This window comes from Leopardus geoffroyi, chromosome X (genome assembly GCF_018350155.1).
Source record: "Leopardus geoffroyi isolate Oge1 chromosome X, O.geoffroyi_Oge1_pat1.0, whole genome shotgun sequence".
Classification (NCBI taxonomy): Eukaryota; Metazoa; Chordata; class Mammalia; order Carnivora; family Felidae; genus Leopardus; species Leopardus geoffroyi.
The window spans coordinates 33,761,454-33,785,175 of NC_059343.1; the positions used below are offsets into that span (position 1 = coordinate 33,761,454).

Here is a 23,722-nt window from a genome sequence, read left to right on the forward strand (position 1 = left end):
CATATTTGTGATTGTAAGACTCCCTAGTATACACAGAGGACTATCAAAAAAAAATCCCAAGATGCCTGGACACCTTTTCACCATAATGTCCCAGATCTTATCATCAGAAAGTAATTGATTCAAAGTGTACACTTATTTGTTCTACCCTCTTAGACATACCCCTTGATTCTTGCCAGGAGCCCGGCACCTAGAGCAGCCCAGGGGAGAAGGCAGGGCCTGTCAGGAGCAGGCCAGGATGACACAGAAGTGGAGGGCCACTCTGACTGGGCTGTGGGCCAGTGGTGCCTCAGGTTTCCAAGAGAAGTTTGAAAAACACTGCTTCAGGGGCGCCTGGGTGGCGCAGTCGGTTAAGCGTCCGACTTCAGCCAGGTCACGATCTCGCGGTCCGGGAGTTCGAGCCCCGCGTCAGGCTCTGGGCTGATGGCTCAGAGCCTGGAGCCTGTTTCCGATTCTGTGTCTCCCTCTCTCTCTGCCCCTCCCCCGTTCATGCTCTGTCTCTCTCTGTCCCAAAAATAAATAAACGTTGAAAAAAAGAAAAAAGAAAAAAAAAAAAAAAGAAAAACACTGCTTCAGTATAGAATTCCTGGGTATTTCAATGTTGGCAATGGCCTCAAATGTTAAAAAAATCACTGTGTATGCCAAACAAAGTAAGTCTGCAGGCCAGATTGCACCTATGGGCTCCCAGGTGGACCTCCAAATTATTGGCTTTGTCACTACTTTATAATCCCTAAACGTTTCCTTCTATGTACCAAAACCCTTGGCTCATTCCTAACCCAGTATTTTCACCGCCAAATCCATTCCAGTTTGACTCTGACAAGCAGGCCTGCAAAAGTGAATATAATGCCTGGCATACAGAACTTCTTGTTGGTAGGCAGTTGTTATGTGTGGAGTTATTCTTTAACCTATCTTGATAAAAAAAAAAAAAAATTAGGACACAGGGAAATCTGTTGTCCTGTGACAGCAGTGATGCCTAAGTGTGTGAGTACCATCAGCTCTCACCATGCTTCAAATGTTGAGGATGACCCATGGACGGTGTGCCTAGTTTCACTCTACCCCATATTTAAGGGTATATTTATCATTATTGCAACTCACTTCATTCCCACAGATCTGTCTTAAGCCAATTTGGGGGGGGCAGGGAGGGTAGCTATGTGGTATTTACACAGAAGTCAGGTTCACAGGACTAGACTCACACATATCTGTCAGTGACCTGGAGATGCACGAGGGTAGTTCTGCACCTGACTTGATGGGAGTCAGAGGGGACAGAGTGACACAGGTTACCATTTGCTGAGTACCACTAACATGTTTCATGTGTTAACTATCCAAAGACCTTTCCCTTTATAAAAAGAAATGACTCAGAAAAGTAAAAAAAAAAAAAAAAAAAAGAAAAAGAAAACAAAAGCTTTTCCAGGTATTCACACAGCTTAATCTGTGAAGGGCTGGAGTTTTGAATGCAGGCCTACCAGGTGCCAGGGCCCAGGCTCTTTCCCAGCTCTGCTCAAATAATGTGAAAACCAGAACCGCCACCCTCAGAGCTGTTTCCCCCCACCTGCTGAAACTCAGGGCATTGTAGGCTCTTCCTTTTTGATGATAATCTCACTTCAAGATCCTATGCTTATATAGCCTCATATAGAGTAATCGCAGGTAAAAGTCTAAGATGGTTTTTCCCATGGCACCGAAGTCCCTGACCCTTTTTCTCTGCAAGGCAGGCTTCCTGGGGATCTCTCTTAGCAGGCAGTGTGGGCTCTTGCCTGGCCTCTGCCGGGCCTCTCCCAGACCTCTCTGCTGCCCTCCACCACTGCTTCCTTGGCTTGGGCGGCGTCTCTCTTTCCTAGAAAGTGCTCCTACCCGGCCTCCTTCTCAGATTTCCCTCGCTCAACCTCTCCGTTACCTACTGATGTTTCCTCAAACTCTGTCTTTAGTTCTCTTCCCTTTGCACACTATGAGTGCCGCCTCTCACTCAACTCCATGCTTTTAACTCCCCGTGGAAGTCGGTAATGCCCGGCCATCTCCCCTGAGCTCCAGGCCCAGACGTGTATCTGTCCGCTGGACACCTCCTGGATGAACAGGGCCCAGCAGGCTCCTGAATCTACCCCTACTCCTCTGTGCTCAGCCTTGGTGAATGGCACACTTCCTACCCAGTTCTTCAAACAGAAACAAGAAAAGCTTGGCCTTTTCCCTCCCTCCAACTTACATCTCTTTACTAAGCCCTCCAATTCTATCCCTGAAGTTCTCTTGATAACACATGTCCCCGACTCTGTCCACACTGTTCTAGTTCAGCCCCTCTTCTGTCTCTGTCTGGTCCCCTAGAGCAGCCTAATTGCCATCCCTAGCTCTGGTCCTCTTCCTCTCCAACCCACCCTCCATACTGCTGCCAGAATGTTGCAAAAGGCCAAATGTGATCAACTTACTCTTGCTGTTTAACAACTTTTATAAACACATAAGGCCCTTTGCCTCCTTATCCAGGACCAAAAGATATTCTAGGCTGCAGTCACACTGAAACACGCTCATGGCTCCCATCAGCCTAGAAAGCCACAGATTTGTTTTCAGATCCTATTTTTCTGTTTGGGTAGTCCTAGCTAAGAACACGGGGGTATTGGGAAACACAAGGGCACTGTTAAGCCACAGTTAGAGGCAGAGCCCGAGGAACTCCTTTTACCTGGTGTTCTTTCAAGCAATCTGTACCTACCTAATGTCCCTGACAGGTAAAAAGGCCACAGGAGTTGGACTACAAGCAGCCCTCATTTCTGGAGATCTACCTGATTTTGGAAAGCTTCTGTTCCCTTTTTGGTGCTTAGGTACACGCTTATTGGTTGAGTGAATCATAGGCACCAAGTATGAAGCCATATGTCAGGCACAACAGAAGGAATGAAGGAAGGAGGAATCAAAGTGCCTTCCTTTACGGCAGTCTTTTATCTTTATATACGTGAAGAGCAAGTTTACCTCTATAATGAAGTAACAGAAGACATTTCATTGCACTCACCTCAAGAGCTGCTATTCAGCGGCAGCAGATGTTTCTGTGGTACTCCTTCATAACTTACCTTAAACTATTTTTCTGCCAGCGTCCTCACCTGGAACTGTAACTCAATGGACTCTACACACACAACTCACACTGGCCTCAGTAATGATCAGTGATAAATGACAAGAAAAGCTTGATCAACCAGCAGATGGGGATGACAAGGAATGGAACCGATTATTCCAAGCTATTTAACCAAGTACTAACTCACATCTCAAAATGACTAGGCCTGTGCTCTTCTGACCAGAACACCGTGCCTGCACGAGCTACCCTTCCTAAAAGAGCACAGAACGTGTTTTTGGCCAGGGCAATGTGAAGAAATGGGCAGGAAATGCTGTTTAAAAGCGGCTCTCTAGACCAGTTCCAATACTGAGATGGGCACGTGGTAAGAACTCCATTTCAGCATTGCTGGCTGATGACGTCTTTGGTGCAAGAAGAATGTCCACACCTTTTACATTAGTAACTTGAGTGCAAGAGTTTCTTTTCTCCCTGAAGGCTTTTCCTTTATGAACTCCTCTTCAATCATCCATCTCACTTAATCATCTTAAGTCGACTTTTCAATAACCATGGTAGGCCCTTGAATTGACAACACAGCACATACACTTTGTCAAAGTACCGACTCTACCCCACTGGCACTTACTGACTGTGGTAGAATTTGGTAGAACCCTGCAATGCCAGATTAGCATATTTGGTTAGTTAGGGGCAGCAACCACGTATCCCTGCAGCTAAAACAAAATCTACAATTGCTCCTAGGAGTTTCTTCTCTTCGTATTCTAGTCTCTCTCCCCAGATTCTTGCTCACGGAGAATCAAATGCACAGAGGATCACATTACACAAAATTCACAGGAAGTTTACCATCAAGATCTTCCTTGATAAAAGAAAGTATAAGAAATCCCTAATGCCCAAGATATGGAAGGGACTGGAGCAGTGAATCCATTGAAAATGGAGCTATGAATAAAGAACGATCTGGCTGCATTACACGAACTGAACATTGTAAGGGAAGATTGAATTTACACTAATAGAAATCCAGCCTCTCTAAAATTCAATACATGATGTTAGTTTCTCTTTCCACAAACAATTACTGATGGAATACACTTAATGTTTATTTTACTTGAAACATTCTGACAAGCAATAAACTGAGAATTACAGAACAGTCAGCGAAAAACAGGTTGAGGGTACATCATAGACACTGGGAATGAAGATTCTGACAGTACAGTTAAAGCTCAGAAGTTATAGTTTAGAAATACAGAATGACAGAAGAGACATTAAAGCCGTCCTAAGTTTGTAAGAGTCAAGAACAATATTTTATAGAAACTCAATTAATTTTAAAGTATAATTTTTCTTCCTTAAAAACCTCTTCTGCAAATAACAAACATGATGGGAGTAAATCAGCCTGTTAGACTGAAAGAGTCTGAGAGTTAAAAGGGATTGGAGTTCTATCATCCAATCTACTCCATTTTACACATGAGGAAACCGAAGCCCAGTGGGGAGCTCTGCCTGGGCAATAAATACTTAAAAGTTGTACATACTTCCAGAATAGATGCTTAAGTTCATCTCCATTTCATGAGATACACTGCCAGTTGCCCAGACAGTAACTGAAAGACATCACATTACAACCTGAGCCCTGAATCCAGCTGTCACTTGGTAAACTGTTGCAAAAAGGACACATAAAAGGTAAAAAGACAGCACTACTTTTTAAAAATGTGAATCTTCCATTTTCGCTTTAGAAAGCCCTAAAAAATCTTCAGAAAATCTTATAAAATTATTCTATGTATAGGCAACTTGTAATCAGAGACTGAAAGAAATGTGTAAGAAATGAGATGTTTTCATAGCCCTTAAGGATCTGTGCCATCTTTAAAGGGGCCAGTTTGTATATACAAACGCAATACTCCTATAGTATACTCCGATTTTCTAACTCTGCCCTTAATGAGGAATATATAATGTTAACTATCTGCTATGACCATTTTCTAGTGATAGATTTATAATTTAGAGGGAAAATATACCAAAATATTGGCTTAAGAGGAGCCAAATTTACCAGTGCTTTGTGCTGTCTTATCAGTTGTTACTGTACCACACATAAAGTGACCATGACATAAAATCAATTTAATACAATGTACTGAGTGCCTATTACGTGTAAAATGTTCAAATTCTTTGGCTGGACAATATCAGGTCAAATTTAAAGCTTGTCACTTCAATTCTAAATAATGTGGCAATACATTGTTCCAGAATTTTTCGGAACCTGGTGGCCCATTTTCTAAAACTTGTTTTGACTGCACTGGCATTTTGAACCTCTGTACCTTGTGCTCTTTCCCCTTTCCCTCTGTGTTAGTAGTAAACTTTTTGGGGTATGCCTTATTTTTGTCATATCTCACAGACCCTTTGATTTTGCTCACTTTGTTGGACTCTCTTCCTTCACCCTGCCTTTCCTGCTTTTCCCTCTCTTCATCTCCTATCTCCTTGTATTTCCCTTCTTCTTCCTCATCGTCCTCTTTGTCTTCCCTCTCCCTCACTCCCCATTCTGCTTCCTCCCCCTCTCCTTCCTCCTCCCCTTCTTCCTCTTCCTTGTCCCCCTCCCCTTCCCCCCCTCTTTCTTCCTCTTCCTCCCCCACCTCTTCTTCCCCCTCGCCTTTCTTCTCTTCCTCCTCCCCTTCCCCCTCTCCTTCCTCCCCTTCCCCCTCTCCTTCCTCCCCTTCCCCCTCTCCTTCCTCCCCTTCCCCCTCTCCTTCCTCCCCTTCCCCCTCTCCTTCCTCCCCCTCCTCCCCTTCCCCCTCTCCTTCCTCCCCCTCCCCGTCTCCTTCCTCCTCTCCCCCCTCTTCTTCCTCCTCTCCCCCCTCTCCTTCATCCTCTTCCCCCTCCTCCTCTCCTTCCTCCCCTGCTTCCCCCACTTCTTCTTCCTCCCCTTCTCCCTCTCCTTCCTCCACTTCTCCCTCTTCTTCTTCCCCTTCACTTTCTCTTTTCTGTCCTTCATCTTCTCCTTCCTCCTCTCCAACCTCCTCCCCTTCCTCTTCCCCTTCCCCCTCTTCCTCCACCCCTTCTTCCTCTTCTTTCTCTGCTTCTCCCTCTCCTTCCCCTTCTCCTTCCTTCCCTTCCCCCTCTGCTTCCTCCTCTCCTTTCTCTGCTTCTCCCTCTCCTTCCCCTTCCTCCTCCTCCTCTTCTTCTTCCCCTTCTCCCTGTCCTTCCTCTTGAGCTTCTTCCTCTTTCCTTTCTCCCTCCTCCTTGCCTTCTTTCTCTTCTTCCTCTTCCCTGTCTTCTTCCCCTTCTCTCCCCTCCCCTTCCTTTTCATCTCTTTGCCCCTCCCCTTCCCCTGTCCCTTTATGGTCTTGTTCCCTCTCCCTTTGGTCCTGGTCCTCCTCCTCTTCTAGGTCTTTCTCTCCCTTATCCAGGCTCTCTGTTTCTCCTCTTCCCTCGTCTTCCTCCTCTTCCCCCTCCTCACTCTGACTCTGTTCCACTCCAGAATTTCCCTCCCGCTGGACTCCCCCCTCACCTCCAGCTTCAGGCACATCCTCCTCCACCTCTCCCCCTGGCTTTCCCTTGCCCTCACTCACCTCAGTTCTGTCTGTAAGGTCGTCTGACAGGATCTCTATTTCCTTCTCCTCTTTTCCTTCGGGCACCTCCACATTTTCCTCATTTGCATCTACCTCTTGCTGCTCTATTTCACTTCCTTCTGACTCCTCTGTGCCTTCCTGCTCCTCTGGGATCTCTGACAAGTGCCCAAAGTTAAAATTATATTTTGCGATGAATGTGGACATTCTGTGTTCAGTCTCTTCCTCATGTCTTTGTTGAATAAATTTCCTGCTATACCACAAGTTTTGGTCAGTTTCCACTTCATCATCCTCTCTCTCTCCGCCACTAAATTCTACTGACTCGAGCTGCTCAGAGCCATCAGTGGTACCTTGCTGACTTTCACTTTCTCCTTCCATGTAACTGTCTGACTCTATAGATTCTCTTTCACTGTCAAAGATCACATTTTGCGTGTTCCTCTTAACGTCCTTAAAAAAGCGTTTACTCTCTTCATCCTCAATATCCACATCTCTATTTGGTAAGTCGTCAAAGAACATATTCATATTTCTTAAACTCTCTTCACTTTGTCTCATATCCTTCAGACCTGCCATTTCCGGCAGCTCAGCTCCTCTCTCAGACACTGCTTCTTCCGTTTCTGAGTCCTTCAGACTTTTGCCTCCATCACTTTTCCGTTCTATCTCTCTGCCATCAGGTGGGTAAATACCGTGTTTGCTCTCACATCTAAATATCTCTTTGCGCACACCCTCGGCATGGGTGTCAGCCTGAGGCCCCGGCTGGCCCCACTCCTCACCTAAGTCCTCATATGAAAACGCGCGCCCAGTCCCAGGTAATGGCAGCATGTACGTTCCCTTTGCCACCAGCTGTCTATATACTTTCCCCTCTTTCACCGTTCTGGACGTCTCTTCACTTGCACGCTCTTTACTACCATCATTTTCAAAGTGAGCTGTATGCTGCTCCAGTTTCTCGACTGTTTCTTGTTTCTGCAAATTTTGTGAAATAATTGTCATATGACTGTTAATTGACAAAGGTTAACTTATCTGCTACAAAATACCGCCAAGATTCTGCAACACTCTTAAGTGTCGCTGGCAGAATAAAAAGCGTCCAGTTTGACCAGATGCTTTGCTCAGATGTCGCTTTCTCTAGAGATGATTTATGCTACTCTCTAGGTCTACGGGGCAGGCGGTTCTGCTGTGGTACCGTGTCTCTGCGTCTAACCTGCACATTCTTACCACCTGCTTCCGTTTGGCCGTTACTCACACAGTACCATCGATATTTCTTCTCTGCCCCTTTTCTCATCCTGAATCAATTCTCAAATGGAGTACACTTCCAGACTGATTCTGCAGAATACTGTTAAAAATGTACACTTCTCTTCCATGCAATGCAGTTTCGTTTTTTCCTACCTTCCCTAGTATTTTAATTGTCAAACTGTGATTGGTCTTTTGATTCCATGAACTTCCCAAAACAAAATAAATGAAAATATGAAATTGTTACAAAATAGAAAAAATGAATAGCTTATCTCTGCAAGAAAAATCTGAAATGAAAACAACAAATGAAATCTTCTTATCCACATACTAGATAATAATATCTTTCTTTTCAAAACAATTCTTTGGGTTTTCAAATTTTCAACCCTTTCCTTTTATCTATTGTATTCTTTAATTATAAAAACTTGCATATGTAAAAGAAACCGCTATGAGGAAAAAATACTCCAGGTAAAATGTAAGATTTTTATAAAAGCTATGAAACTAAACATTGTGACTCAAATGATACACTAAGAATATGAAATTAATTTCCTGCTGGACAAAATAAGGTGAAAATCAAATTGTTGGCCTAAATTCTACAAGCTAATGAATTGAAATATTTGATGAATTCAGCTCACTGGATTGTAAAATCTCATGAAATCAAGTTTTAAAAATTGGCATGAGTGCTAGGCCTAGGAAGAGGTCATTTTTTTTTTTTTTGCTTAAAAAATTATTAAAACAGCACAAGTTAAAAATTAATATATGGAAACACTAAAATAAATCTTTTTCTGTTCACTAGAATAGGTCTTGTCAGGCTTCTACTTAAAAGGACTATGTGTATAAAATATAGCTCAGTTTAAAAGGAAGTGCTTTCCTTTTCTGTTTGTTCTAGGTCCTATTTACAAAGTCACAATTCTTTCCAGAGCCCTAAAGAGAGACGGAGGCCCAGATGCCAGAAATGATTTCTACATGCATGTGTATTTCCCTAGTACAGTAAGGCAGCACGGAAGGGGAGAGCCTCGAGTCTAAAAGAGGAAGAAAATACATAGGAAAGATATCTGCATGGAAGTATAGTCAGTCAACATTCGCTGGGCTTCCTCGGTGTATGACGACAACAGCTCTCCCATATTCAAAAGGAATGTTGTTATTGGCCAGGCCTCTCAGCAAACTAGAGATAAGACTAAATGAAGACTGGCACTAAATTTTTATAATTCAGCGAGACTCTCTTGCATTTTGGTTAAGGAGTTTTAGTTTATTAATGTGGCAAAGGCACTGGAAACGGAAATGAAATGTTTTCTATAAGCCTTCTTCCTTCAATTTATATTTCTCCAATTTACTTTTCTAATCGCCAAACCCCTCTCCTCCTTTCACCTCACTGGTCCTCAAAGCCAGGAGAAGCAAAGGATTTTAGGGCAGGCCTTTATCTCGACAGGGCTGTGAAAACCAGACTATCCCTTCCTTTTGCTATTCATTTGTTATTCATTAAAAGCCTCCCTTTATCACCCAAGCATGGTTTCTGATTAATTTCCAAATGTTTAATTCTGTTTTTATGCCAGCAATTCCTTGACAGATTAAAACCCATTCCACACATTGGAAAAGCAATTATCAAATATTTTCACTAAAACCAGCCAATTTCAGAGCTAGAAAAGACCTTTTAGGTCAGCATGGTAACTCAACCAAAGTCCTACTCAACCCAAGTCTGAGAATTGTTCTGATAAACAGTAGCCTCTTCCAGTATTTAGGAAATGCCGTAATAATCCTTTGCTTTGATGATAAGCAAACACTGCTATTATGATTTGTTAGCGATACCAATGAAATCCTGTCACTCTTTCTGCACCACAGGAAATATATTCCAACAGAACAGACCCAAATTGAGGCTATCTACAATGTATTCCTGTGTCTGTTAAAATCTAAAGTAAATGAATACTTATCTTTCATGTGTTCTTTCTAGAAACGTTTCAACAAAAAATGTAATTTAAACTGTTCTTACCCACAATAATGAAAATAAGTCTCCATATTTTACCTTTTGTTTTTGAACTGGTGATAATTTTAATGACTTTTCATTGGAATTCAGGCTCATCATATGTGTCTGAAATAAACAAAAAAATATGTTCTAAAAAGAATACTATGTATAGAATTACACATTTACACATTCTAATGTATATATGAAATTAACACAAAACAGTTCAGATAGTAATATAATCAACTCTCAATTGCATACTAATGTTATGAGGACTGAAAGTAATTGTATTTGTATGAAATCTGTATCTCAATAAAATAATGTGTAACATAAAAATAACACGCAAAATGAAAACAAAACCAAAATCAAAAGCTTTTGTGATGCATTTAACAGTATAGGAAGTATACACACATATGAATACATGATGAACTAAAATTCAAAGAAATCTATATAGATAAATAAGAAAACCATTACCATATTTAAGACATCAGTAGTTTCTCCAAGGCTTTCTGAATCTGTTGCTGAAGAAATGTCTGTCTCTTTCTCTGTGGTCATTTTATCTTGAAAATAATCTGATTCAAAGGGAAAAGGGAAAACCAGATTTCAATGGAAAACTGAAAGACAACTAGACAATAAATTATTCCATAATGTAAAGTGCAGACATAATTTTACTAAAGTCCTTTAACTTCATGTTTAGGGAACTGAACAGAATTCATTCATAGTGATAACAGGTTTTAAAGTCTCTTTCTGAAAGTTGAAAGGTTTTGATGCTGATAACAACTGCTACATTCATATGAACGGGCAAACACTATTCCTTTGGGAGATGTACTCCCCAGGTATCAAGCACTGTGACAGCCAGTCCCTAAAAGGGGCCCCAGTGACCCACATCCTCCTGGTATGTGTGCCCTTGTGTTGTTCCCTTCCACATTTTACCAGGCTGATCTGTATGGCCAATAAAATAAAGCTGACATAATTGTAATGTCAATGCAGTTTACATCTTGGTCCCCCCGCCCCGTCTTTCTCTCTTGCATCCCTTTCTCTGGGGGAAGCCATGCTAGGAGCATTCCTAGGGAGAAGTCCACGTGCTGAGGAAGTAAAACCTCCTGCCAATCGCCACATGAGTGAACATGGAAGAGGATCCTTCGGCCCCAATTGAGCCTTCAGATGACTACAGCCCCATCTGACAGCATGATTGTAACTGCAGGAAACACTCTGAGCCAGAACCCCTCAGCTGGGCTGCACCTGGATTCTTGGCCCTCACAAACTCTTAGATAAGTTTTAAGGTCACTTGTTATGTAGAAAAAGATAACTAGTACAAGCACCTACAAACTTGCATGGAAAACTGTAAGGTTATTACATCATAAAGCAGATCATTAAAACTTATGAGCTTGGGGCACTGGGTGGCTCAGTCAGTTAAGCGTCCGACTTCGGCTCAGGTCATGACGTCACGGCTCGTGGGATCAAGCCCCGGGTCGGGCTCTGTGCTGACAGCTCAGAGCCTGGAGCCTGTTTTGGATTCTGTGTCTCCCTCTCACTCAATGCCCCTCCCCCGCTCATACTTTGTCCCTCCCTCTCTCTCAAAAATAAACACCAATAAAAAAAAGACTTATGAGCTCTACTTGACCTTACATTTTTCTCATTTACTCTGCCTGCATTTAGCACCCGTATACATATTTGAGAGGAACTCCTGAATGAAGTCTTCACTGAAAACACCAGTCCCCACTGATCTGTCCCTTGTAAATACATTCAATTCAAATGAGCAAATAACCAGTTTGTGCTTATTCCACGTGAGGTACTATGCGGGAGATAATCAACTTACGTAACTACTATTTCTTAATGAACTTACAGTCTAGAAGGGAATATAAAATATGTGATATATTGGCATGAGAAATCACACCCGAATGCTGGGAATCAGGAAGTATTTCACTGAAGAGGTGCAGGGAAGAGTGAGCAGAATTCTGAGAGGAGTAGATGAAGTGGGCAGAGAAGAAAAGGAAGCCCAGCGCTAAGAGAAGTGGCAGAATGGCTTGTAATGAAGGCTTTCCATGTGCTGGGAGCGCATGCCTTCATACATGTTGAGTGACCTCCATGACAACAAGAGAGGTAAGTAGTGTATCTCCGTTTCACAAATTATTAAGTGCCAAGTGTCAATGTCAGGTCTGTGGTGACTTCACAGCTTTTCCGCTAAGTCTGACTGTGAAGAGCTCAGTTTGATCAAGATTAGGAGCTGGTAAACTATTTCTGTAAAAGGCCACATAGCAAACATTTTAGGCCTTGTGGCCATATAGTCTCTGTCCTAATGACTCAAACGCTGCTACCGTAGTGGAAAAGCAGCCATAGGCAATACATAAAGGAATGGCACGACTGAGTTCCAATAAAACTTTACTTACAAAAATAAGCAGCTGGCTAGATTTGGCTCATGAGCTGTAGATTACAGACCTGTGACCTAAATTAAGGTTATAAGAAAAAGACTATTGACAGATGAAGCAAGAAAAGCATGTTGGGAGTTATATGGGGAAACTTACACTTAATTAAAAAAATATTAGGGATTCTCAGAAGACACTGGAACAGACAGTAAATGAACTGTGCCCGACGAAGGTTAACATAGGAAATGCTAAGCAGGATAGTTTGGAGACGGCAGAGAATGGAGGTTTGGAAAAGAGACAGTAGATCATTTAAGCTTTGCCTTATACGTGACTGAGAAAATAGAAGTCATCAGACCTGATCTGCCTTATCTTCCCACCAACAAATGTACACATTTACCTCCACTTTCCTGTTAAAATATAGGATGTGTCTTTCCTCTTATCAAAGACTGCTCGGTATGCCAGCCCCACTCTCCTCAAGGGTTTTGCACTTTGGGGATTATCGCTCTCGTGTGCTACCAATCCATCTGGGACTACTGGCTCGTGTCCATTAGCATACAAAAATGCTCTAACATTTTCCATTGACCCCACATCTCCCTCTAACTGCCAGCCCTTTCCTCCACTCCTCTTCATGACTAATACGCAAAAGGGTTATCTACACACCCCATCTCTTCACTTCCACATTTCCCATTCATGCCTCAACTCTAAACACTCTGGTTTCTGCCCTCATCTTCCCCTGGAACTACTTGGGTCAAGATCACCGGTGTTCTCCACGATGCCAGATCCATGGGATGCTTCTTTGAGCTTTTTCCATGACCTCTGAGCAGTACTTTGAATTCAGGACCCTACTCTCTCCTGATTTCCCTCTTCTTACCCTACTGGCTGATGGAGCTTCTCTGCTGGCTCTTCCTCCCAAACACTCTAAATGTTAGATGTTTTCAGGGCGAAATCCTGGGCTCTCTTCTCTAGCTAATAGGTGATTCTATCTATCAGGTGATTTCACCAAGTCCCATGGGTTGCAAATACCATCTCTGTGTTGTCTGGGTTCCAAAGTTATCTCTCTAGTTCAGACCTCTCTTCTGAACTTTAGGCTTGCATCTTCAACTGCCTGCTCGATATTTCTGCTTCGATGTCTCACAGGTATCTCAAACTCAATTTTTAATTTTTCCTTCAAGCTTGCCAACCATCTTCTTGCCTAGGAACCATCCTTGATTCTTCCCTTTCCTTCACATCTATGTGTAATCCATTAATAAGGTTGGCAAATCCAGTTAGTTCTGTCTAAAATGTATGTCCAATCTGCCCCCTTCTCTCCATCTCCACAGCAAACACCTTGGACCACACACTGATGTCTCCTGCAAAAGGCTGCTAAATGTTCTTCCTACTTTTGGTCTTTCCTCCCTACAATCCATACAGAGGCAAAGGGAGCATCTTAAAATGTAAATTGGATTGGAGCACATCACTCCACTATTTAAAACCCTTTAATGACTTTCTATTGCACTTAAGAAAAACACTCAAATAAAATAGGCTTCTCACAGCCTATAAAATCATGAATACTTTCCCATTCTTTCTTCAGCATCTTTCTAGCCTTTTCCCCCACTGTCTAGCTCCAATGGTCTTCCTTCCTTTTCTTATAAACTGCCTCCAAACCTTTGCCTACATTATTTTCCTTGCCTAAAATGCATATCATCCTCTCTCTTCATGTGGCTGTCTTTCTTATTCTTTATGTTTTAGCTTAAATGTCACCTTCTCAGCAAGATCTTCCCTGACCTTTCTACCTCCCCGATAAACACTGAAGTCTGCAAATAATTTAGAAAAAGTCACATTATATGTTAGACATAACTTTCAGAATACTTTGTAGACACTTTTAGCAAACAGCCACAAAAAGATAAGGGATCACTTTTCTTTTGGATCTAGCTACAAAACTCTGTACATGTTCACATTCACATCTCTTAAGGTAGGAAACGACTTCCCCCAAACTGTAAACTTCTCTTTTCCTTGTACACACTGTTGTCAGACTCGGCTTTTTCCATGTACAGGACAGAATGGTGCCAGTGATTCTTATCTCAAAAGGAATCATACAAAAGTTGTGTGTGAGATGGAAGAAACCAGCTCCTTACGAAGGTCCTGGTTGTAGATAATATTCTATTCTCATGGCATACAATTCTTGCTTTTATGACCTCAACTTCTGTCTACGTTCTTGATCCCAAAGACACTAAAAATTCTCTGTGCCGTGGTTCTTAATTCCAGATGCCCAAATTATCTTAATTCCAAACCTACTGCTTACTCTGATCTCTTGGGTCCTGGCTTCTTACCCTGCCCCTACTATCCAAGCACATTCCCTGCAGTAACATACATACCCTCTTAAGATACACAAATACCTGTAAACAAAATTACTTAGAAGAGGACTACATAGCCAAGGAGCTGGGATTACAATTTAAAACATTAAATGGGGGTGTCTGGGTGGCTTAGTCAGTTAAGCGTCCGACTCTGATTTTGGCTCGGGTCATGGTATCGTGGTTTGTGAGATCAAGCCCCGTGTCGGGCTCTGCGCTGACAGCACGGAACCTGCTTGGTATTGTTTCTCCCCTTCTCTCTGCCCCTCCCCTGCTCGCGCTCTCCTTCTATCTCAAAATAAATAAACGTTAAAAAAATAAAACATAAAATGTATACCTAATAGGCAGTGAGGTAGAGGTGTTAATAATAACCAAGATTATACTTACAAACAGGTTCCTAGAGGTGCTAGGCTCAATGCTAAGTATTTTATATACCGTATCTCATTTAATCTCAATCACTCTCTAAAGAAGTATTAGACTCATTTCAAAGATAGGGAAACTAAGTCTCAGAGAAATTAAGTAACTTTCCCAAAGTAAATCACACAGTCAATAAATGTCAGAGCGGACATCCCACTCCAGGTCAATTGAACCCCATACCCCATGCTCTTAACCACTATGCTATACTATCTAAACGCAGGACTTCACATAGGTCCAGAAGACTAGTATTCAAATCCTGCTCACTTCATTTATGAGCTGAGTGGCTGTGACCAAGTCACTCAGTCTCTTCAAACCTTGCATTTCTTATCTATAGAAATAACAAACTTATTAAGTCCCACCTATTTCATGGAATTGCTTCAGGATTTAAAGGAGATGATATAAGAGAAGGTACTATGTGTATTATACATTGCTCTATAAAAATACACTGCTATTGTTACACGGGATTTCTAGGGTCACTTACGATGCTCTGTATTTGTAAGAGTATTCCTGGACTTGAGCTCAGATAAGAGATGTCAGCCTCTAACTAGGAAGACAATTTAACTAATTGACAAAAACATCTTGAGATAAACATGAAAACAACAGAAATAAAAGGTACATTTCTTGTGTGAGCCTGCAGAGTATCAGATGTTACCTGGTTCCATTGGCTGCATGAGGTCCTCATCTTCAGGTATCATGGTCTCTGGCAGGTTAATTGCAGACATATGGAAAGGAAAAGGAACGGGGGAAAAGCAAACAGGTGGCACAGGAATCCCTTCAAGTGGAGGTAGTGTTTGTGTTATTCGAAAAGAGTCGGGCGATTTCTCCTTTAAAATAAACAGGTTAAATAAACAGAGGATGTTTTTAATATTGATATAAACTGTTCTCCGGTTGCTAAAAATATTTAAGAAAGAGACTTCAAAGTTGCCCACTGTCCCACATTCATTTTTAAATAATCCCCAAGAACTCAAAAATGTTTTGTTCTGTTATCTCTGTATCTAAATTGCTCTAAATTGTTAAGTTAGAAGCCTGTTTTTCACATGATGGGGAAAAGCGTATATGTATTTTCTCTGCTAGGAAACAAAAAATCAGTCATGAGGCCTAAACAAAAAGAGTAACTCCAAAACACTGATATTTCTCAATCTTTCTATATACACTTTTTCATAACAAAAAGTCAAACTTAACCTTTTTACTTCAAAAGGAAAATGTTTTGGAACTTAATTTTTTTTAAAAAGGAATGTCCCCTTTAAAATTATTTGACATTTTCTTTTTTTAAATATTGTTATTGAAATAATCATTTTAAAGCTGAATGAGAACCTCTAAATCTCAATGAGAAAGAACACTCCCTATCTCGAACCTCTAAATCTCAATGAGAAAGAACACTCCCTATCTCGAACGGAAGTCCTTATTTCTGTTTCCTACATTTCATTGTTTATAATGGATAACCTTCCACAGCTCACGAGGTATAGCCAACAGATAAAAAGCAAAGTAGAATCAATGCACATAGAGGTGAGAAAACAATTCAGCATTCAAGGTGAAGAGCTGAGATAGGCCTCTAAAAGGACGCTTTGTATCCTTGCTTTGTATCCACTCTCGGTAAGTCAAGGTTATCCATGATCATTTGAATTTTCTCATTTGTGTGTGTAACAGCTTAACTCTGAATTTGCTTCAAGTTTGTAAGCCTGAAACTCTAACCATTTTATTTAGTAAATCTGTCTTAAAAGACCCTTCTTTGATTTAAAAAGAAAATGAATTTTTTTGTTTTCTTTGTAGTGCCACGATATAGAATTGGCCACAATTTGTACCCTCTCTCGTCGCCGCACACGTGCTGATAGAGTTGTTTGCAAAACATTCCCTGAGTTCAGATTGCTGAGGGGCAGAGAAGCCTCTGCATGGAAGCAAGCATCCTTAACTTCCTCTAACTCAATTTCTTCTGTCCCACCAAGTCTCGGAACGGCAAAAACTAGCATGTGACATCCACCACAAGACACCTGCAGCATAAAACCACAGATAAATCAATCAACACTGGCTTCAAATGCAAATGGGTTTTTAACAGTTGGCAGCCACAAAACGTTTACTTAATGGTAGACTTCCTAGGTAGTCAGTCAGTCAGTCTGTCTGCCCCCCTCCCAAGTTACATACGCACACACGGATGGCAATATATATATTCTTTAAACACTGCAATTGAAAATGAGAACAAGTTTAACATACCATTTGACTTCCGATTTAATAGAGTATAGAGAAAAAAACTATTTGGCACATTACATTTCTCCTAACTAGTTAGAAAATGTTATTTTAATTTGGGAGCAACACTAACACCTTGAAAAAATTACTCCGAGAAGTTCTACTTAGAAAAAAGTGATCCAAGCATAAATCAGTCTCTTGGGGAAATTAAATCTCCAAACCTTTTTCTTTACATGAACACTTTTTTTATTTTAATGCTTCAAAGTCCTTAGAGTGAAAGGTAAGCATGCACAATGGTGCAACAATGAAAAATGAAACCAACATCCAAAGGATTTTCAGAAATAGCTGATTTTCAATAAAATGCCTAAACCACCATTGTGTAGCATTTGCAAGACACAGATTTTTAGTATCTTTATAGTGTTCAACGTGGTGGTTATAAGAATGGCATACTCTGAACCTTTACTTCATAATATTTTCAAATTATTTTCAAATATTATTTCTTTTTTAATGTTTACTTATTATGCTGAGAGAGACCACCAGCAGGGGAGGGTCAGAGAGAGGGAGACACAGAATCCGAAGCAGGCTCCAGGCTCCGAGCTGTCAGCACAGAACCCAATGTGGAGCTCCAACTCAAGGACCACGAGATCATGACTTGAGCCAAAGTCGGACACTTAACCGACTGAGCCACTGAGGGGCCCTGAAATTATTATCATTTCAAATAAGACTCAGTAAGATCTAATTCAACAAATATTGACAGTGGACTACTGTCAGATACTCTGCTGGGCGCTGGCAGAGGCCACAAAGCTTCCAGGCATGGCACTGTTCTGGCTCTCAAGAGACACAGGAGAACGAAGCAGAAGAGTCCAGATTAGGGCGAAAAGGAAGATGCTGACAGGAGGGAAAGTAGGAAAGGGACAGATTTTCCAAGTGGCATGATGTCTGACGTTTGGCTTTTACGAAACGAGTATACTGATTAGATATAGGCATGATATTCTTTTATACAAACATAAAATTCCTTAGTTTCTATGAAATACTGAAACTCAAGTATTACAATATGAAAATGTAAACATGGAAATGTGGTGCCCTTACCAATTGAGCTATAAATCTCAAAAAATGAGAGCACAAAGTGGGAATGAACTGATTGGTAAAGTTCTCCAGTCCAAGACCTAATTTTCCGTATCGACCATCTCCAAAAGTATACATAAGACCTATATCTAAAATGCAAAAAAAGAGAGAATTATAAAAGCCTTACTTATACGGATCTATTTGTAAATAGACAAACATATTTACTTACATTGCAATTGTGATTTTCCCCCTCAAATTCTACACCATATTTACTCTGATTCACTGATATTTCCACACCCTATGTGGTCTCCGTGGTCCTGCACATAACGTTAGGCAACAGATACTCTGAGAAAAATCATTAAGCCCTTGGCGGTTTGTGAATTTGAAGCCCGGTCGTGTGAGGCACTGTGTGCAACAGCAGCAACCCAGTGTGAGCGGCCTTGTGATGTGCGCCATCTTCTCAAGGGGAAGGAGGTTTTTGTATTCTGAGCCCCCTATGTTCCAATACAACCTATTTTTCCCCCTCAGGCCACTGATTACATCAGGGTTTCTCAACCTGGGTACCACTGACATCTGGTGTCAGGGAATCCTTGGCTGTGTGGGTCTGTCCTGTGCTTTGTGGAGTGTTTAGCAGCATCCATAGCTTCTCCCTACTAAATGTCCAGAAAACACCCTGCCTCTGCAGTTGGGACAAGAAAAAAATGTCTCCAGACACTGTCATGTGTCCCTGCAGGACAAAATCACCACCGGTGGAGAACTACTAGCTTGGACCAATCCAACTGTCTCTTTTACTAATTCGGTCCCTGGGCCGTGGAATGCCCCTGAAGGAAGTGCCGTAAACCAACCAGGTGGACTAGTCCCTATACCAATAACCGAGGACCCCTTCGATGATGGGGAGACATCTGGCTGCTTCTCTGCAGTTAACCCTTTGCCCATTGCCACAGCGGCTATTCTGAACCTTTGCTCCTCTTCTCAAGCCCTCCTTCACACTTTCTCCCTCAGGTGGGGGAAAAGGTCATGGAAGCAGAAGGAAAGGGGGGCAGGAGGGGATTTCTTTCTAGTGTGGGGGTTAGGAAGGCTTTCAAGCTGAAACCTACAGGATGGTTAGGATTTTAGCTGCAAGAAAGGAGCACATCCAAAGGCTCTGAATCAAGAGAAAACATAACACAGTCAAGAAGCTGAAAGGCAACTAATGGAAGGAGATGAGTCTGAAGAGGTAAGAAGAAACCACACCACAGAGGACCCAATTAGTTCATATTAAGAATTTTTAAACTCTATCTTAAGGGCAATAAACTGAATGAATGGTTTTTTAAAATGTTTTCAAAATGTTTATTAATTTTTGAGAGAGAGAAAGAGAGAGAGAGAGAGAGAGAGAACAGGGGAGGAGCGGAGAGATAGGGAGACAGAATCAGAAGCAGGCTCCAGGCTCTGAGCTGTCAGCACAGAGCCCAACGCAGGGCTCGAACTCACAAGCCGCAAGATCATGACCTGAGCTAAAGTTGGACACTTAACCGACTGAGCCACCCAGGCGCCCCTGAATGAATGGTTTTGAGCTAGGACATGTTAAGATCTCATTTGGGAACTTCTAGTTTAAGAGGGCAAAGTAATGTCATCCTAAGAAAATTCAAGAGAACTAAATGAAAAATGAGAAATAACATTATGCAGTAAAGTGTCAAGTTCAAAAACCATAAATAAGCAATAAGCAGTATTTACACCCTGAATTTAGACTCTTATAATACTTAGTATTAGCTAATTTCTTTTCTTTAAATACCCTCCTTATCATCCTTTTCCCTTCTTCCTCTTCTTTTGACCCCTCATTTCTTTATCCAAAGTGCTTTTTAGGCTCTGTGTTTTAACTTGATGATCTATAGCCAGAAAAAATAAACTCTGATCCAAGCTACTTTATTGTACTTCCAGCTTGAGAGCTGTTTAAAACATAAGCCACTGGCTACATAATGGGGAACTGGCAAGAAATTACAGATAACTCACTACACACCTCTCATTAGTCCTGGAAGAAAAAAATTCCTAACACCTGCCCCCTGAGGAGGCTTCATGAGCAAAAAGACAAACCAAGTTAATGTTCAATTACTTGTGCTATGACTTCTTCCATCAGGAGGAAAGGTAGTATCAAAATTTAACCAAATAGTCTAATTGTATGTTAGATGATCCATAAAAAGTATGTATTTACCATCTATGGCAATTTAGAGTTGATGAAAAACAGCAGCAAGGACAGTTGATGAAAAACTGACATAAAGACCCTGCAGGAAGGGATACATACCAACAACCCTTGTGGGACCATGAATGAATAAGAATTCTTTATGTTCTATATAGTTTGATTTCATGCTACATTAAAAAGGACATTGGTACTTGAAAATGGGCAGGTAGTTCTTTCTGAAAGGCTCTTTGGGGAAGAAGGGCAATGTATGGTAGTACGTTGTGTTTGCAGATTACCAGTTTCCCCAACTAGATACCATTAGATGAGCTTCATTTAGCAGTAGCTTTTTTAGAAAGAAGGAAACAAATGTGGAAATACCAGTATCTGGTTTATTTCAAAACACTGTATGATTTCTGCCTTTTTATGTTTGACTTCATTTTTAGATAGAAATGTGAGCCAGAAAGACTGAAATTACAGAGGCTTTTGTTCCAAAGCAATGATAATTGTGCAGTATATCAATTATCTACAGGTAAAGTAAGGGAGTCATTTCTAAGGGAGAATCTTATATTGGGTCCATATTAGCAGCACATGGTTTCTAAGGTTGAGAAGTAGGCCCAAAGCAGTCTCCATGGATAATGGAGAAAGTACAGAGCGAAAGATCTCGAGGACTCAGGTGTCCACTTAGCAGCCTTTGAGGTGCCCTTCGATCACTGGGGAAAAAGTAGCAGAGTCACTCCTGAAAACGCCTCCTAGTGGCAAAAGGTTCGTAGGAACCGACTCAGCCAGAATATAGCTGTGTCTGACTGAACGTGGAGACTCTTTTATAGTAGGTTCTTTCTTATAAGACTTTTTCCTCTGGCCTGAGCAGAGTTAAGAGCCTGCAAACTGATGCAATTTCAAAAAGATTCCAGCTTTCTGCCAGAGTATACTACTACTATAGCACTGACTTGTTTTGAGGTTCTAAATCTTTGGATCATTTACACTGATTTTAAAATGAACAAATACTAAAAAAGAGTTTACAACTTTACACTTTGGCATATTAAACAAGAACTTCTATTTTGTCAGTTATTGATTCCTTTGCTTAAGTTAGATACAATCATTCCACATAGTTTTTATTTTGTACTAAAACATACCCAGTTCTATAAATATGTAACAGAAATTCTCATCTGTACCTGTTATCAGAGCTGTGTGATTTTCTCCACAGGAAATAGAACTTATTTTCTGATCCTTAATATGCTCAATGACTTTGGGTACTGAAGTTTCGAAAAGAAAAGTACCAAGACCCAGCTGACCGAACTGTCCCAGCCCAAAGGTATACACGGCTTTCTCTGAAAGGGAATGAGCAAATAAATATAAGAAAAGGACTGCAGGGAAGCAGACACAGTCACCATTATAGCTAGAAAAACTGTCACAATCAAACTTTCATGATGAAAGTTAAGTGCCTCTGAAATACCCATATAAGAATGCCTAATACCTAGGTACACATTCTCAATGACAAAGGAAGAGAAAAATGACAAGGCACACAATTCTAAAAGTTAGGGCATGGGCCTGGTTTTATCTTTTACGTGTAACCATAAGAAGAATTGCTAAAGACACGTAACTCAGTGAACTACCTAACATGTCCTTATAATTAGCACTCAGCTTTTTAAAAATAGCATCAGTTGTCATTAAGCTAATTCCTTTCATTGCCTTAAAATAAAAACATGAGTAGTGTTTCCTCCAGAAAAACTCCTTACTTTTTAAAAGTAGTTTAACAGAATAATATATTTTGTAAAACAATTTCAGAGGAGAATTTACATGAGAATTACAAGTCACCAGGGGCACCTGGGTGGCTCAGTTGGTTAAGCATGTGACTTCAGCTCAGGTCATGATCTTGGGGTCCATTGAGTTCGAGCCCCGTGTCAGGCTCTGTGCTGACAGCTCAGAGCCTGGAGCCTGGTTCGGATTCTGTGTCTCCCTCTCTCTCTGCCCCTCCCCTGCTCACACTGTCTGTCTCTCTCTCTCTCTCAAAAATAAATAAACATAAAAAACCAAGTGCCTATCTCTTGCTGGCCGATAATCACTCTAGCTTGCGCAGGCTGAGATGAGCCTGGGAAATGAAGCCATTTTGGCAGCCTGAATCAGGCTACACAAGTTTTGCTCCTTACCCTATTGGGTTCGCTCTTGGGTACTTGGATGATTAGCAATGACAACAGTTTCCATTTTTTAAAAAATGACCTAAGACTCTTTTACCTAAGGACGTTACATTCCGCAACTAATATATTTTTGGTCATATCACCTTTGTAACATTTAACAGTGTAATTTGACGCTGATTAATAATACCCTATTAGGAAAACCAGTTTTATTAGTTTCCATATTATTCTGATTTCTCAGAATACACTTGATCTCATGACTAGTAGCTTGCTGCCATGTACAGAACTTGAGTTTGTCCAAACATAATCTAGAGAAGTTAAGGTAAGTTCTTATTTCCCTTGGGATCCAGACTTCACTATGGACCCCATCTTATAAGCAGGACTGTTTTGTTTGTCGGGAACGCTGTGGATGACATACCAGATTACATCTATCACTCTGTCTCACTCAGTGTATCCCAAGTTCCAGGCTGACACTTTCTCAACAGGAGTCCACTGTCTCCCTGATTCTAAGAAGAAACTAATCATACCTTCACTACAACCAGTAGTTTCATTTTCTAACCTATTACAGTCAATGTAGAAACATTATGTTTTAAATAAATTCATCAGCAATAAACTAATTGAAATTACCTTTAAAGTATTTTAATGAATGATACCCAAACAGCTTTTAAGATCAGAGTTACAGACAAAAGGAAAAAGAATGCTAGGGAGGGACCCCATAGAATCACCTAATCCAAGCCCTTTCCTTTAGTGAAGGGAATGGTCTGGAACAGATGGTTAGCTATTATTTCCTTTAAGGTCTTGCACAGTATTCTATAGCTCTCAAGTATTCAATTTAGCACTTAGTCAACGATAATCAATACATGCTTCGGGTCCATTTCTTCATCAGTTAGGACTAAACATTTCTGTCCACACTGTACTCCGGGACACAGGTTTCTCACCAGGGCTGGATCATAATAAAGCTGTCACAGGTCCGTGGAGATATGTGAAAAACAGGTAGTGACTTTTCCATACAGATAAATGTATATAATTTAAGAGAGAGTGTTTTACAATAGAATTGAGAGCTTATTAATATTTGTTTTGAAATGCCTGTTATTTATGGTATAATGGTGGAACGCTTACATTTTTTATGCAATGTCCATATTTAGCCAAATGCAAATCAGAACATGGCAACTGTCTTTTGGTCCTTGTATTCTTTTTTTAAAAATTTGTTTATTTATTATTTATTTATTATTTATTTATTTATTTTTGAGAGAGAGACAGAGTGTGTGAGTGGGGGAGGGGCAGAGAGAGAGAGAGGGAGACACAGTATCCGAAGCAGGCTTCAGGCTCTGAGCTGTCAGCAC

The 23,722-nt window shown here is 41.0% G+C and overlaps 1 protein-coding gene across 10 annotated transcripts in view; it reads right to left on the reverse strand.

The window, feature by feature from the left end:
• Positions 1-23,722, reverse strand: part of RPGR (retinitis pigmentosa GTPase regulator) — an 86,020-nt gene that overhangs the window by 45,756 nt on the left and 16,542 nt on the right. For 3 of the 10 annotated variants that reach the window (XM_045471725.1, XM_045471723.1, XM_045471724.1), the window contains exons 8-14: positions 21,420-21,575; positions 18,117-18,241; positions 16,649-16,834; positions 15,499-15,670; positions 10,208-10,305; positions 9,797-9,862; positions 6,559-7,515 (exon numbers count right to left, since the gene is read on the reverse strand). In XM_045471725.1, coding sequence (XP_045327681.1) covers positions 6,559-7,515; positions 9,797-9,862; positions 10,208-10,305; positions 15,499-15,670; positions 16,649-16,834; positions 18,117-18,241; positions 21,420-21,575 — 1,760 coding nt within the window. Of the gene's footprint in view, positions 1-570; positions 7,516-9,796; positions 9,863-10,207; positions 10,306-15,498; positions 15,671-16,648; positions 16,835-18,116; positions 18,242-21,419; positions 21,576-23,722 lie in introns of those variants that run through there. The other 7 variants (XM_045471719.1, XM_045471718.1, XM_045471720.1 and 4 more) reach the window with 4 other exon arrangements.